The sequence below is a fragment of the Macrotis lagotis genome, chromosome 3 (genome assembly GCF_037893015.1).
Source record: "Macrotis lagotis isolate mMagLag1 chromosome 3, bilby.v1.9.chrom.fasta, whole genome shotgun sequence".
Lineage (NCBI taxonomy): Eukaryota > Metazoa > Chordata > Mammalia > Peramelemorphia > Peramelidae > Macrotis > Macrotis lagotis.
Window position 1 is genome coordinate 302,783,742 of NC_133660.1, and position 17,162 is coordinate 302,800,903.

At 36.0% G+C, this 17,162-nt stretch overlaps 1 protein-coding gene and 1 pseudogene across 1 annotated transcript; both read right to left on the bottom strand.

Moving 5' to 3' along the window:
• Positions 1 to 6,969: 6,969 nt before the first annotated feature.
• On the bottom strand, positions 6,970 to 7,888 carry LOC141517040 (serine/threonine-protein phosphatase 2A catalytic subunit beta isoform pseudogene; annotated as a pseudogene).
• Positions 7,889 to 16,250: 8,362 nt separating this feature from the next.
• On the bottom strand, positions 16,251 to 17,162 carry LOC141519665 (olfactory receptor 4C11-like). The gene has a single exon (XM_074231840.1). It carries the CDS (start codon positions 17,160 to 17,162, stop codon positions 16,251 to 16,253), a length of 912 nt encoding a protein of 303 aa, XP_074087941.1.

Sequence of the window (17,162 nt, forward strand, 5' to 3'; positions counted from 1 at the left end):
CCAACTTAAAGTCAGCAAGTCATATTCTTCAGTTCTGATCTCAGACTCTTGCTCTCTATGTAACTCTTGTCAAATCCTTTAATTGTGCTTGCATAAGTTTCTCATCTAGAAAAATGACCTGGAAAAGGAATGGCAGATCATTCTACTATCTTTGTCAAGACATATCAAATATTGTCAGTGGTTCAACACAAATGAAAACTGACAAAAGCAAATACAAATCATTAATGTAGCACTGTTTCTCCATTTTCAATTGAATTCATGATACATATTGGCATAAAGGACTAAAAAACTAAAATTACAAAATTTCACTTTTTTCTTTCCTTAGATAATATGAGTTCTAGAGTATAAAATTATCAAATTGTAGAAAATAGATATTTTCTGTGAGAAGAAAAAGTTGGAAATATCATAAAGAAACAAAGTTGTGGTGTTCATCATTAAAAATCAGAAATTAAACTAAAAGTGTCAGAACAAGGAGAAATCTAGAAACGTACTAAATCTTTTGAGTCATGAACATTACAGAGCTTCTTAAATTTTTTTCCCCAGGAATAATCAACAATTTAGCCCAGAAAAACCTTGAATTTTGTCCAGGAATACAATTTCATGATTTCTATGGTGACATATCCACATAAAGGAGCAGAAGATTCTGATTTTCTTAGCATAAGTGATTGAGACAATCCTCAATTTAAAGTGATTATTCTGGTGTCTAAATTCCCTATTTAACCAAAGTTTTGTAGTTCAAGACTTCCATGCTTATGGCACAGCTAGGTGATGCAGTGGATAGAGCATTGGTACTAGAGTCAGGAGTACCTGAGTTCAAATCCTGCATCAGACACTTAATAATTATCTAGCTGTGTGACCTTGGGAAAGTCACTTAACTCCATTGCATTAAATTAAAAAAACAACTAAAAAATGACTTCCAAGGTTCTAAGATTAACATTTCATGACCAGTATTCAAACTTTTTTCATCTACTACAATCAATAGGATTAGTGTTTTCCCAATTCTTTTTTTTACAAGGCAATGGGGTCAAGTGGCTTGCCCAAGGCCACACAGCTAGGTAATTATTAAGTGTCAGAGGCTGGATTTGAACCCAGGTACTCCTGACTTCAGGGCCGGTGCTCTATCCACTGCACCACCTAGCTGCCCTGTTTTCCCAATTCTTAATTCACCCTGACTTAACTAGCTTACTATACAATCATGTAAAGAGGAATTGGACAGTTTCTGTTACTTTACTAGTGTCCATCCTTCTTAAGGCTATACTATGTAATACAGATCCTATTCTACTCTGGCCAACATATGATTTACTGGTATGAAATGATGTTTTTCATTATGATTATTATCTTTTATTGTCATTATCAGCACCACTGATTTTATCATTGTTGAGAAATTGCTTTCAAATATTTTACTGATAGATTAAACTCTGCATTCATACATAAGAAATATACATACTTTTCTGAATGCATTATATTTTATATATATGTATATACATATATACATATGAATATATATATATATATATATATGTATGTATCATGGATTTTAGAACATGTTTTGGAGGAATTTATCATCTATAAGTCAGGCCAAAATTAAGATTACTCCAAATTTAAGTCATACTTTCAAGAGATGAGCCCAATATGCATTTTTAAAGAAAGATTTCATTAATTTTAAGCTTTACGAATTTTCCCCTATTCTAGTTTCTTTCTCCCCACCCCCAACAAAAGGTAGTCTGTTAGTCTTTACGTTGTGTCCATGGTATACATTGATCTAAGCTGAATGTGATGAGAGAGAAATCATATCCTTAAGGAAGAAAAATAAATCATAAGAGACAGGAAAATTACATAATAAGATAACATTTTCATTTTTTCCCCAAAATTGAGGGTAATAGTCTTTAGTCTTTGTTCAAACTCCACAATTCTTTCTCTGGATACAAATGGTATTCTCCATCACAGCCCAAAATTCTACCTGATTGTTTCACTGATGGAATGGGCAAGTACATTAAGGTTGATCATCACCCCCCATGTTGCTATTAGGGTATACAGGATTTTTCTGGTTCTGCTCATCTTGCTCAGTATCAGTTCATGCAACTTCTTTGATACTTCCCTGAGTTCTGATACCTCCTGGTTTCTAATAGAACATTAGTTTTGCATGGCATACATATATCACAGTTTGTTACATCATTGTCCAATTGAGGGGCATTCATTTAATTTCCAATTCTTTACACCACAAACAGGGTTGCTATGAACATTTTTGAACAAGTGATGTTTATACTCTTTTCCATAATCTCTTCAGGGTATAGACCCAGTAGTGGAATTACTGGATCAAAGGGCATGCTCATTTTTGTTGCCCTTTGGGCATAATGCCAAATTGCTCTCCAGAAAGTTTGAAGGAGTTCACAGTTCCACCAATAATGTATTAGTGTCCCAGATTTCCCATGTCCCTTCCAACATTGATCATTGTCCTGTCTGGTCATATTGGACAGTCTGAGGCAGTACCTCAGAGATGCTTAAATTTGCATTTCTCTAATAAATAATTTTTTAGAACAATTTTACATATGACTATAGATCACTTTTATTTCCTCATCTGTAAATTGACTTTTCATATCCTTTGACCATTTGTCAGTTGGGGAATGGGTTGGTTTTTTTCTTTTTTGAAAATTTGGCTCAGATCTCTGAAAATTTTAGAAATGAAGTCCTTTGTCAGAAATACTAGCTGCAAAAATTGTTTCCCAATTTGCTACATTTCTTTTCATCTTGGCAACAGTAGTTTTGTATTTGCAAAAGATTTTTAATTTAATGTAATCAAAATTATCTAGTTTGTTTTTAATGATGTTCTCCATCTCTTCCTGCTCCCCTTTCCATAGATCTGACAGGTAAACTACTCCTTGATCTTCTGGTTTGCTTATAATATTGTTCTTTTATGTCTAAATCCTGTGTCCATTTTGATCTTATCTTGATATAGGGATTGAGGTGTTAGTCTAATACAAGTTCCTTCCATACTAATTACTCAACAGGTTTTATCGAATACAGAGTTTTATCCCAATAGCCGAACTCTTAGGGTTTAATCAAACAGCAGATTATGATAATCATTTCCTGCTATTTCACCTAATCTATGACAGTGATCCACCACTCTATTTCTTAGCCAATACCAGACAGTTGTAATGACAGATATTTTAATAATATAATTTTAGTTCTGGTAATGCTAACCACCTTCTTTTGTACCTGTTTTCTTTGACTATCTGGAAATTCTTGACTTTTTATTTCTCCATGTGAAATTACTTGCAATTTTTTCCCAACTCATTAAAGGAATTTTTTTTGGAGTTTTGATTGATAGGGCATGAAACAAGTAGTTTACTTTTGGTAGAATTGTCATTTTTATTATATATTAGTTAGACCTATCCATGAGCAATTGATGCCTGCCCAGGTATTTAAATCTGATTTTATTTTCTTTATTTTCTTTCAAAAGGTTTTTGAGTCTGCATTGGCAGATAAACTCCCAAGTATTGTCTGAGGTTACTTTGAATGAATTTATCTTTTTGTTTCACCCCTTGATCTTATTGGAAATGTCTCTAGCCTATTCCTGTTGCATATAATGCTTGTTGACAGTTTAAGAAAGATATTGCTTATTTTTCTAAGGAACAATCAATTTATTCCTACACTCTCTAGTGTTTTTAGTAGGAATGGTTGCTATATTTTCTCAAAAACTTTTTCACCATCTATTTATATGATGATATGATTTCTGATCAGATTGTTCATATTGTTCTGATTGTATTGTTATTGATATAATGAATTATACTGCAGTTTTCCAAATATTGAACCAACTCTGCATTCCTGGGATAAATCCTACTTGATCATAATGTATTATCCTAGTAATAACTTTTTTGTTAAGATTTGATTTATGTTTTTTGCATCTATATTCATCAGAGAGATAGATCTATAATTTTCTTTTTTTGTTTTAACTCTTCCTGGCTTAGGTATCAGCACCATATTGATGTCATAGGAAGAATTAGGCAGAGTTCCATATTCACCTATTTTTCCAAAGAGTTTACATGAAATTGGAACCAGTCATTCCTTATATGTTTGATAGAATTCACTTGTGAATCCATTTGACCCTGGAGATTTTTTCTTAAGTAGTTCAATAATGGCTTGTTGAATTTCTTTTTATGAGGTAGGGTTATTTATGTATTTAATTTCTTCTTCATTTAACTTGGAAAAGTTATATTTTTGAAAATTTTCATCCATTTCAATTAGATTGTCAAATTTATAGTCATAGAGTTGGACAAATTAATTCCAAATTCTTATTTTAATTTCCTAATCATTGGTGGTGAGTTTACCATTTTCATTTATGATACTAACTATTTGGTTTTCTACAATTGATCAGAGGTTTATCATTTTTATTCGGCTTCTTGTTTTCACTTTTATTAATTTAACCTTTAATTCTTAGAATTTCTAATTTGGTATTTAATTGGGGATTTTTAATTTATTCTTACTCTACTTCATTAGTTGTGTATTTACTTCATTAATTTCCACTTTCTCTAATTTATTCATGTAATCTTTTACAGGTATGACATATCCCCTAACAAGCTGCCTTGAGTGTATTCCATAGGTTTTGATGTGTTTTTTTTCATTTTCATCATTATCGAGGATGAAATAATCAATTTTTTCTAGAGTGTGTTGTTTGATTCACTCATTCTTTAAAATGAGGTTATTGAGTTTCCAATCAGTTTTGGGTCTATGTCTCCCTGGCCCAATATTGCATATGAATTTTATTGCATTATGATCTGATAAAGATATATTTACGATTTCTGCCTTTCTGCAATTGATCATTAGTTTTTTATGCCCTACTATATGATCAATTTTTGTGTAAGCACCATGTACTTGAGAAAAAAATGTATATTCCTTTCTATCCTTATTCAATTTCCTCCTTCAGTCTATCATATATAGGTTTTCTAAAAATCTGTTTACCTCCTTAACTTCCTTCTTGCTTATTTTATGATTTGATTTATCTAAATCTGTGAGCAGGAGGTTGAGGTCTCCCACAAGTAGAGTTTTGCTGTCTATTTCTTCCTGCCATTCATTCATATTTTATCTAAGAATCTGAATGCTGTCCCACTGGGTGCATGCATATTTAGTATTGAAATTAATTTTTTGTCTATGGTACTTTTTAGGAGTATGTAGTTTCTTTCCTCATACCTTTTAATGCTATGTATTTTTTCAAATACTTTGTCTAGGATAACAATTGATACCCCTGCTTTTTTTCAGGTCAGCTAAAGCAACATATATTTGCTCCAACCTTTTACCTTTATTCTTTGTGTATCTCTCTGCTCCAGATGAGTTTCTTGTAAGCAGCATATTGAAGGATTCTGGTTTTAAATCCACTCTGCTATTTTCTTACATTTTAAGGGACAGTTCATGCCATTCACATTCAAAGTTATATTTACTAACTCTTTATTGCCCTCCATACTATCTTCCATTTGTATTTTCCCCTTTTTACCCCTTCATCCCCTTTATTGCCTATTATTTTGTTTCTGAATACCATCAGCATCTGGGTGTTTACACTCACATATCAACCTCCTCCTCTTTCTTTCCCATTTCCCTTTTCCACTTCTTCCTTTCCTTTCTTTTGTTAATTCCCCTTTCTATCCCCTTTTGCATCCCCCTCCCCTTTTCTCCCTTTAATACTTGAAAGGTGAGATAAGTTCCTCAAGTTAAAGGTGTGTGTGCAAGCTAAATTTAAGCCAAGTCTGATAAGATGAAGATAGAGGTGGTTCTCACCTCCTCCCTTCTTCCCCTCTATTACAATAGGCCTTTTGTACCTCTTAATGTAATGAGATCCACCCCATTCAATCTCCTCAATCCTCTCATCTCCTTACTGTCCCCCTTTTTGAGTAGGGATTGTTTTTAAATCATTCTATCTCAGTCAAAGAAGAGTCATGAGTTTCCATCACTTCTGACTATATTCTCACTAATAGTTAAAATTCTCAAGAGTTATGAGAATCCTTCTCCCAGGTGGGGATATATCCAGTTTCATTTTATTGGATATCAGTTTTTTCTTTGTCTTTTTCTTTTGACTTTTTTTATGTGTCTCTTGAGCCTCCTGTTTGATGTCCAAATTTTCTACTTAGCTCTGATCTGTTCATCAGGAAATGTTTGAAGTCTCCCATTTCATTAAATGTCCATCATTTTCCCTGAAAGAGAAGACTCAGCTTTGCTGGATAATAGATTCGTGGTTGCATTACAAGCTCCCTTGCTCTTCAGAATACCTCATTACAGACTCTTTGATTCTTTGATGTTGATGCAGCCAGGTCCTGCATAATCCTTACTGTGGTTCTTTGGATTTTATTTTTTTTCCTGGTTTACAACTCAAAGTTTATTGGTCCAATACACCAAAGAAGCTGCAAGCACTTCTATGACAAACATACAGAAACAAAGGGAGATCAAGCCAGAACAGTCACTTAGCTTAAAAGAAGGGAAATCTCTCTAAATGTTATGACAACACACTCCCAAGGGAATCTTCACCTTTCTCCAGTTAAGTTAATCAGATATTTTAATAAAATAAAGGGTAATGAGCTATGACAAAGTTAGTTTGTGTATTTTCTTTAAAAATAAATTCCCAATTCTATCCATACCAGTGAAACACTAAAACTAAAATTTACAGATTAATAAGCACAAAAGGAGATGGAGGTATTTATTACCTTTGTGTTTGAACAGTCCAGAAGAAAACAGGGACTCGAAATACAGCAGGCTGACTGGCTGGCTTGCTGAATGACCGACCTAAGATGGGGGTGGTGGTGGTGGGGCAGGTGGGAGTTCAGCCTCAGTGGGCTTGCTCAGTGCTGAGTGCCTCTGGCACAGTTTGGTCCATGATGGGCACTGATGCAGACACAGATCCCAACGTGTTTCACAAACATGTCTATTCTCATCCTTTGTAAAAAAGATGCCAGGTGTACTTCCATATATTTTTCGGAGGGTTTCCCCAAAGCTGTTTATAGGAAGTAGTCTGGGGTGCCCCGTGTAACATGGGGCTCTCCACGATGAGGAGCCGGGTCAAACTGCAGGAAGGAATATTTTAAAGTGTCATCTAATTCCATGTTAGCAGCCTGGTTCCCACAATGGTAGCAGTAATTGGGTGCACTGAAAATGGTTACCACGTTTTGATCATGACACCACTTGTAGCCCTCCATCACAAGTTGGTGAGCACAGAAAACCAGTGTGAGGCCATTGGCATGGATAAATGTTTTAGAAATGTCCTGTCCAAACTTTTAACCAGCACCGCACAATGCCCCATCCACCACGATCATCAGGATCGGACCATAACAGGTCACACATCGGGCCCTCACGTGGAACTTGTTGCAGAAGATCCAGGGCTTGGATATGATCCAGGGTATGGATGGATGGAGAAAGGCCACGATGGAGGCAAAATATCTGTCCATCTACCAGCGCTGTGAGTGGGAGATAAACAGATTAGTAAAGTATTTCCAAACATTGGTGTTGCTGTACTTCCTCAGGCATTTATCGTAGAAGCCATACACCTGGGTCATTTGTAGACTCTCGTGGATCTTGGTATGCTTTGGATAGCGTACCTTTAATGATACAAGCAGAGTCACAGTCTCCACTGAGTAATAGCTTCTGTCCACATAATCACCCATAAAAAGATAGTTTGTATCTGGTGACTTGCCACCAATTCTGAAGAGTTCCATCAGATCATGAAATTGGCCGTGGGCATCACCACAGACAGTGACGGGACAAGGAACCTCTTGTACTTGGGATTCTTTGTGAGGATTTCCTTAGCCTTCTCGCAGAGCTTGCGCACTTGGCTCTCCTTCAGCTGTTTGCCCTCCTTGAGCTGCTCTGCCCACTGGTCCAGCTCCTTGGTGAACACCTTGTCCTCCATGATGGCAGCGAAAGTGGCAGCAGCAGTGACAGCCTAGGGTGCTGGGCCCTGGACCCGCTGGGCCCTGGACCCGCTGGGCCCTGGACCCGCTGGGCCCTGGACCCGCTGGGCCCTGGACCCGCTGGGCCGCCCCCGCCCCACCCCAAGGCTGGTCCTGCCCGCAGTCCAGCTCCGCCCCAACCCGCCCTCACGGGGCACCCACGGCCACTCCCAGGGGCCTCAAGGCCACAGTAGGGGCACATTTTGTTGATGAAATATCCAAGCCAGGGTGACTTTACTGATGAGGAGTTGGGTGGTGCCCATGAAAAACTCATGACTAGCCTTGGAAGTACAACTCAGTATTTTTAATTTCACAAGCCTACAAAGTTTGCAGATTGATTTTTTTTTTCCTAGAGAAACAGTAAGTTCCTTAAAGACAGACTGAAAAACAAAGGCCTAGGTGAAAATCCCTGAGGGAAATAAGAAATGACTGGGTTTAGTAAAAAATGAGTCTGGTCTAGAAGGAATAGTGGCCCAAACTTTTATCGTCTTGCCTACTTCCTGCATAGGGAAGAGCCAGGGAAAAGTAGGTTAAAAGGCGACCCTATCCCCTCTATGTGACTGAATCAAGAATCCACTTTGGAAGACTGAGGGGCAAGAAGCTGGAAGACTGGTAGAGGCATGAGTTGAGATTGTACTTATCTTGGTGAATTTACATTTTAAAATGACATTTCTTTGAACTTGTATCTCATTGATACTTATGCAGCATAAGGAGCCCTCAGAAATCATGGAGCAGGCACAAATAACATTTTCTTAATATTAAAAATCTAGACAGATATTTCTCCTTCAGCATAGCCCCACTTAGACAATTTTGGGGTCTTGAATTCTTTTGGAAATAGGATGTAATTCTCTTCTTTTGGAACTTCTTCATAGTTGAAAGGATCCAACTATCTCGCCCTGCCTGTCAAGGTTCATTTGAGGGAGAATGTGAGGCAGGAGGAACTCAGAAGGCTCAGCATCTTTCAAAGTCTGTTTACTTTGAGGCCACTATTTGAGATGTACTACTGGTAGTCTGGGAGAGTCAAGTTTCAGAAATAATCAAGCAAACAAAACCAAAGAGGGCCTTTTAACAGAGAACCAGTAAGGAGTATAGCTAGGAGGTCTAAAGATAACAAAATTCATACTCCATGTGCCTAAGCCAATATCAAAATACTTTCCTAAGAACATGGATTCCAACCAAAATATCACTCATCTTCAGGATGCTGGTTAAGACTATTTCTTAGCCAAAATAGATCAAAGATAAATCTGATAACTGGGGAGACTGAATAATGGGATTACTTTGTATTCAAAGGAGAAGAGATAATGGGATATAGATGACTGAGAACTACATACAGAATCTACTAAATAGAAGACAGCATGAATTGGAAACTTCCTTGGAAATTAATCATTCTTAGGAAGAAGGAGCTGAATGTTAGAAAGAGTCCATATATTATTAATGGTTACAGGAAAAAAAAGTTTCTGGAATAGTCAGGATAGAGGAATGAAGTAAATTTAATTCTGGGTCTGGTATTTCAAGACATTTGAGAAAATGAATGTCAGGCCTTGGAAGAGAAACTGATAGTATTGGTATCTTTCAGTGAAAAGGAAAAGATTGGATGAATTTAAGAAAAAAAAACTATATGAATACATGTGAACATATATGAAAATGTTTATTTATATACATATATGTATAAATATGTATATATGTATATGTGTATAAAGGGTGTTTGTAAATGAAACAAATTTTTAAAAGCCATATTTGAAAGAAAAACAGGGTATGGATGGCAAGTCTGTACTACAATAGAGATGATATAAAGATGATGGCAACTGTTCAATTACCTCTCTCTCCTATTTAAGTTTCTTGAAACTTAAAAGACAACAGATATCTTTCTTTGATTAGATTCCAGGCCTAAATTGCATACATGGCTACTTGGACCTGTTAGATAAACAAAAACCAAGATAAAACAATGATTGTCACAGTATAAGGTATTGTCTCAAAGATCAGGAAATATAACAGATTTATTAGACAGTTGATGCTATGCCTCTAAGTAGATTTTCTAATTCTATGGTTATTTTTTTTGTGGAATAACAGAGTAAAGAGATTTGCCCAAGTTCACAGAGCCAGTAAGTATCAAATGTCTTAGGGAAGATTTGAACTCGGGTTCTCAGGACTCCAGGGCTGATACTCTACTCACTAGCCTCACTGTCCCTAATTTGATATTAATTAAAACAAGAACAGTAGAAATTTCTACCAATGAATTTATTATGACCATTTCCAGGCAAAAATCCCATTTATTAAAAGAAAAGTTCTGGAACCTAGTGGAGATGTCAATGGAAAGTCTATCCACCAATCCTAATTCACCCATTCAAGTTATTTAGTTCAGTAGCAGCCAATCACTTCCACTGATAGTCAAGTCATCCATAGAATCAAAGGTGATTCTGAGGAATCATTGAGTTGTATGAGCATGACCTCATGAAATTCACAGCTAAAGTTCCAATCATAAATTATTGGGTGACTTTTAATTTCTTCAAATTTGCCTTCCTCAGAAAGAACGCTCACCTGTTGTTTCTCCAAATGACCAATGTCCAGAATGTTTTGCCCAGACATCTACATTTTGAGGGATTGTTTCATCAATGTGTGTATTATCAATAATTGCATATTGTTATGTGAATGGTTTTTCTTGTAATATATCAAACACTGTGAAAGAGAAAGTATTTGTCTCTCAAATTTGAAAATACACTTCATTTCCTATGTTATTTGCTGAAATCACTCTAAAATGTATTGCATTATATATGTTATTTTGTCATTTTTATTTTAAATAGAAGATTCTTTAACCTTTGAAAAATAATGGTGGGGGGGCACAGAGCCAAGATGGCAGTGTGAAGGGAGCATTTCCCCAGAAACTCACTCCCCAAAAAACACCAAAAGCCATCACATTATGACTCTAGCCAAACTTCAGAAGGGCAGAACCCACAGAATGACTGAGTGATAGAATTTCCCGGTCTAACATAACTCAGACGTTCTGTGGGAAAGGTGTGTTTCATCAGGACTAGAAAAAAGCCACGACTGCAACTCAGCAAAGCCCAGTCTAACCCAGCACAGGGATCACTGTGAACAGCTTGAAGGGGAGGTGAGAGAACTCTGCTATACCAGAATGAGTATGGAGTGAGAAGCACCAGTCTCAGAACAGCCCTGAAGTGAGAATCTGCAGCAGGAATCTGGGGAAAATAAGTCTGCACCTCCAGAGCACAGCTGACAGACAGTAAGGGGGTCAGGGGAGACTGCAGAAATCTCTCTGCTCTACCTGGGGCAGGACTCTGCTGTTTGCCCACACTCAGATCCAGGTTGCAGTTTGGCCTTCCATACTAAGATAGCAGGGACCCTCCTCACAACTCCAGGGCAGAGGGTAGTGCCTGTGTTCATCTACATATCAAAAGCAAGAGAGCATAAGACCTTGGAGGAATAAAGGTCCCAGTGGGGTGCCCCCCCAAAAAAAACCCAGAGCAGGTGTCCCAATAATACACAAAAGCTCAGAAAGCACCCCAAACCACGCACATACTGGATAAATAAGTAAACAGAGAAAAAGGAGGAACTCCATTGAGAAATTCTTTGCCCAAGAAGGATCAAAATACTCAATCTGAAGATGAGAAAGTCCAAACTCCTGCATCTAAAGACTCCAAGAAAAATGGAACTTTGGCTCAGGCTATGACAGAGCTCAAAAAAGATTTTGAAAATGAAGTGAGGGAAATAGAAGAAAAATTGGGAAAAGAAATGAGAGAGATGCAGGAAAAACATGAAAATGAAGTCAGCAGCTTTGTCAAGAGGATCCGAAAAAATGCTGTGGAAAATAACATGTTACAAGCCAGCATAGCTCAAATGGAACAGTTTTAAGCTGTTTTACAGTTTAAAAAGTTATTGAGGAGAAGAATGCTTTAAAAAGCAGAATTGGCCAGGTGGAAAAGGAGAAAAGAAAACTCTCTGTGGAAAACAAGTTCTTCAAATGTAGAATGGAGCTGAAGGAAACTGATGACTTTATGGGAAGTCAAGACAAAATATTTCAACACCAAAAGAATGAAAAATTAGAAGAAAATGTGAAATAACTCATTGAAGAAACAACTTATCTAGAAAACAGATTCAGAAAAGAGAAACAAAAATTTTTAGGCTACCTGAAATTCATGACCAGGAAAAGAGCCTTGACCTCATTTTTAAAGAAAACCTACAAGGAAATTGCCATGATATCCTACAGGCAAGAAGGCAAAATAGAAATTGAGAGAATCCACCGATCTCCCCCCAAGAAAGAGATCCCAAAAAATAAAAACAAGTCCCAGCAATATTATAGCCAGAACTCCCAAGTCAAATATAAAATATTACAAGCAGCTAGAAGGACAGAATTCAAATATCATGGAGCTGCAATCAGGATCACACAGGACTTAGCAGCAACTACATTAAGGGCTCAATAGGACTTGGAATCTAATATGCTGGAAGGCAAAAGAGCCTGGAATGCAGGTTAGAGTCAACTACCCACAAAAACTGAACATTCTCTTCCAGGGGAAAAGATGGACTTTCAATGAACCAGGGGAATTTCAAAAGTTCCTGTTGAAATGACCAGAGATGAACAGAAAGTTTGACTTTCAAATACAATACTCAGTTGAAGCATAGAGAGTGGAGGAGAAGGGCAAAACATGAGGGACTTGATGATGAACTGTATGTATTGCTACATAGAAAAATGATACTGATAATACTCATATGAAAGTTCTCATTTAATAGAGCAGGTAGAAGGAACTTTTATGAATGAAGCACAGGAGAGAACTGAGTTTGAATTTATAATATATTGTTAAAATGGAGTCATTGGCTAAAAGACTATATATATATATATATATATATATATATATATATATATATATATATATATTTACAATGAGCTTTTGCAATGATATGGAAGGGGGGAAGGTGAGGGGAAATGAGGGAACCTTCACTCTCATCAGAAATGGTTAAGAGAGGAAACAACATACACACTCATTAGGGTATAGGCATCTAGATTAAATAGGAGAGAAGGGGGAAAGGCAGAAAGGGGGATGTGTGTGACAGAGGAGAGGGTGCATCATAGGAGAGAACAGTCAGATACATTTTCCTTTTGGCTTCCTTCAAGGGGCTGAGATTGGGTGGCCTGTACAGGACCACGGGGCCAGGACTTGCTGGGTCTCAGGGTTGGTATATGGCCTTGGGGCCTCTTGGTCCCAGGGCCAGTGCTCTGTCTGCTGCAACATTCAGTTACCCTACAGCACATTTTAGAAGAGGGATAGAGTGAAAGGAGAGAGAAAATATAATATATGGTAGTGGAGAAGCATGGATGAAAAGAATTACATTAAGCAATAGCAATAGCCGAAAAATATGGAAGTAACTTTTATGATGGACTTATCACAAAGAATATGATCCACTTGAGTCAGAGCTGATGATATCAGAACATGGACTGAAATGCATTTTTTTCTCTTTCCTTTACTTTATTTCTCATGAGGGTCTATATTTTGGGGGGGATGGGGATATTATGTTTACTCTTAAACAAGAATAGTTTAATAATGCATAAAAATCACTTGTAGAAAAATTCATAGCAGCTCTATTTGTGATGGAGAAGAATTGGAAATTAAGTTAATGTCCTTCAATTGGGGAGTGGCTTAACAAACTGTGGAAATCTATGTGATTAGAAACCAGGAGGGATGGGAATTCAGGGAAGCCCAGAAAGATTTGCATGGACTGATGCTGAGCTAGATGAGCAGAATCAGAGGAACATTGTGCACCCTGGTAGCAACATGGGGGTGATGACCAAACTTGATGGACTTGCTCATTCCATTAGTGAAAAAATCAGCCACAATACTTTATTTTCTTCCTTAGGTATATGATTTCTCTCTCACCATATTCAACTTAGATCAATGTATACCATGGAAACAATGTAAATACTAACAGACTGCCTTCTATTGGGCACGGGGGGAAGGAAGCAAGATTAGAGGAAAAATTTTAAAAAATTTGAAATAAAATTTAAAAATAAATTATAAAATTTAAAAAAAGAGAAAAGAAACCTCCACAGTAAAAGGGGACAGTAAAACTATAATTAATGACTCAGGGGAGTATGTTTTTCTTAACTCTTGTAATCATGGAAACAAAAATTTGGAAACTAGGAAACAAAAGAAGGAACAGGAGTGTAGAGAGAACCAATAAGGTATATGATATGAGATAAACAAAAAAGAATAATTGTTAGATGGTCAAGATTGAAATATGTTGTGCTAACTTCATATTGCTTTTTTTTCTTAAGGAGTAGGGGATGGGAAGAAGGGAAAGTATTTAGAAATGAAAACTTTTAAAAATGGACATAAATTTTTTTGCTTGTAATCAGGAAATATTTAATGAAATAAATAAAAATAAAATTAGTTACACTAAGAAAAATAGAAAATAATGAATAACAAATTATTAGACCAAATAAAGATCAAAACTTGATTTTAAATATGTCTTGGAAACATTTTAGGGGTCTTTCACAACAATAGTTAGAGTATCCTAAAATAAGTGCTAAAATAGTTCCTTTTTCTAATTTTATGATAAAAGATTCTTGCTCCCTGTTCAGTTTATCATAACGATAATCATTTTTCATAACACTGATGTATCGTTGAATTTTTCACATAAAACCCATTTGTGAATAATGAACAAATTTTGTCATGTTTCTAAATTTCTTTAAAATGTACATTCAATAGTGATTTTTATAGGTTTATAGCAATTATTTTATTTTCCTCTCCAGTTTCTCCCCCCAAAAAGACTTTGACACCAGTTGCAAATTTGATATGAAGTCTTTATATAAAGAAAATGTGATCACAAATCCAAAATGCAAGGAGCCATATATTCTAAAAGAAATTGAAAATTTGAATAACCCCTTGTACAAAAGGGAAAATAAAATTTCTTTCTTATAGTCATATGAGCAAAAAGAATGATGAAAAAATAATTCAAAATTCTGCAGTGCATTTTGTTTTGTAAATATCTTATGCCACCACCTCCCAAAATGAACCATGGTGGGATTTCCTAAGCATTGGTTTTCCTCTATGCTTCCAGGTATCCATTTGCATTTTTTCTGAAAAAGAGATACAAGTACTGATTTTTGTTTATTCCCTTTAAAAAACTTTTCTTTGTTTTTCCATTTTGATTTTTATTTAAAAAATTTGTGAGAAAGATTGTGTCAAAACAGGTTTATATCTACACAAAAACTTTCTGGAAATGCTATGGAGCTTCTACCATTTTATTTACTCCACATTGTTTCTCCAGCTCCAGTTAGACAAGTGTTTCTTTTTTTCAATTGTAAAGGATCCACCCCAAATATTTCGCTCTTCATTCTGCATTCAGGTATCTCACATCTTTCCATTATGCCTTAAGTGTAGATTATGTCCACCAGAATGCAGAGGGTATTTTGAGGGAAGAGACTCTTTTATATGCCTTCATACACTTATGTTGGTATCTCTAGTACATAACACATTGATTGGTATATGGTATGTATGCAACACAATGTTCTATCTTTCTATCTCTCTAGCTATTTATGTATATACCCATTCTGCTAAAAGTATATATAAATATAATATAATATCTATAATCTACTTTTTGACCCATTAACCCATCTATCCATCCATCCATGTATTCATCTACAATGCATGTATATATGTGTGTGTAAATATCTATGTAGTTATCTATCTGTTTATCATATTTTTGCATGTCATTATTATTTATTTACAATTTATTTTACATGTTTTCTTTTTTTTTTAGGATGGAGTAAAGAATAATATAAACCAAATCATATCACTGTCAGCTTTGCAAATGCTCCTGGAACTCCTACAAAATTCGAAGAGGGAAGAGGAGACAAGAAATATGGAGAATTTCCTTTGAATCTCATAGTTATGTACATATTGCTGTGTTTTGTTACAAATAGACCCACTATTATGGGATATGAAGGCACCAACTATAATTGAAAATTTTAGCCATTCCTAGTGATACCATTCTGTATTTAACTACCTACATTCTATGCTCCCAATTTAAGGCATCCAAATCAAGTCCAAGCAGATAATATATTTTCCCCAGATTGGTCCACATCTTCTTGGAAGGACTAGAAGATTAATAATCATTTATTAAACATCTACTATATTTCAATCCCCTGGGCCAAGCAGTTTACAAATATTACTTGAATTGATCCTCACAAAAACCCTATGAGGCAGGCATTATTACTTTCATTTTAAGTTGAAGGAACTGTGACAGAGCTACTGTGAAGTTGCATGGAAGCCATTTGGGAGAGGAAGACTATATGTGCAATTTTCCATCTTAACTTGTTCTCTTGCTAAATAGTTTCTTCATAGCATTTTTTACTTCTGCATTCCTCAATGTATAGATCAACGGGTTGAGCAAAGGTGTGCCAATGGTGTAAAATACAGATACCAACTTGTCCACAGGGAAGTTAATTGGGGGCCGGGAATATATAAAAATACAAGGGACAAAGAATATAATCACCACAATTATGTGAGTGGTACAGGTGGACAAGGCTTTACGCTTTCCTTCTGCACTATGATTTCTTAGCGAATAAAGGATTACAATATAGGAGGTCATTAGAATGGCAAAACTAGCCATGCATACAATCCCACTATTGAAAAGAACCAATAGTTTTATTACATATGTGTCAGTGCAAGCCAATTTCAACAAAGGCTGCAAGTCACAAAAATAATGATCAATGACATTGGGACCACAGAAAGGTAAACTCATTGCAATGAAGATCTGACTGAACGAATGAAGAAAAGATCCCATCAGGGCCACCATTACTAAATTCCCACATGTCTTCTGATTCATGATGACTGTGTAATACAGAGGTTTACAGATGGCTACATAGCGGTCATAAGCCATGACGACAAGGATCAAGACTTCCATGCATCCAAAGAAATGTGTTCCAACTAATTGTGTCATGCAATCATTAAAGGAAATAGTCTGTTTTTTAGCTAGGCTGTCTACAATCAGTTTGGGAGCTGTATTGCTAGAGAAACAGAAGTCTGCAAAGGACAAGTAACTCAGAAAAAAGTACATTGGAGACCCAAGTGAAGGACTGGTCTTGATGGTGAAAATGATAAGTAAGTTTCCAAACATAGTGGCAGTGTAGAAAACCAAGAAGATGACAAATATGATTTTCTTTTTCACTGGGTCTTGTGTCAGTCCCAGAAGAATAAATTCAGTCACGTTGTTTTTCAT

Excerpts from the sequence above, each read along its gene's own strand:
- LOC141519665 (XM_074231840.1), bottom strand. The coding sequence starts at position 17,162 with ATGAAAAACAACGTGACTGAATTTATTCTTCTGGGACTGACACAAGAC.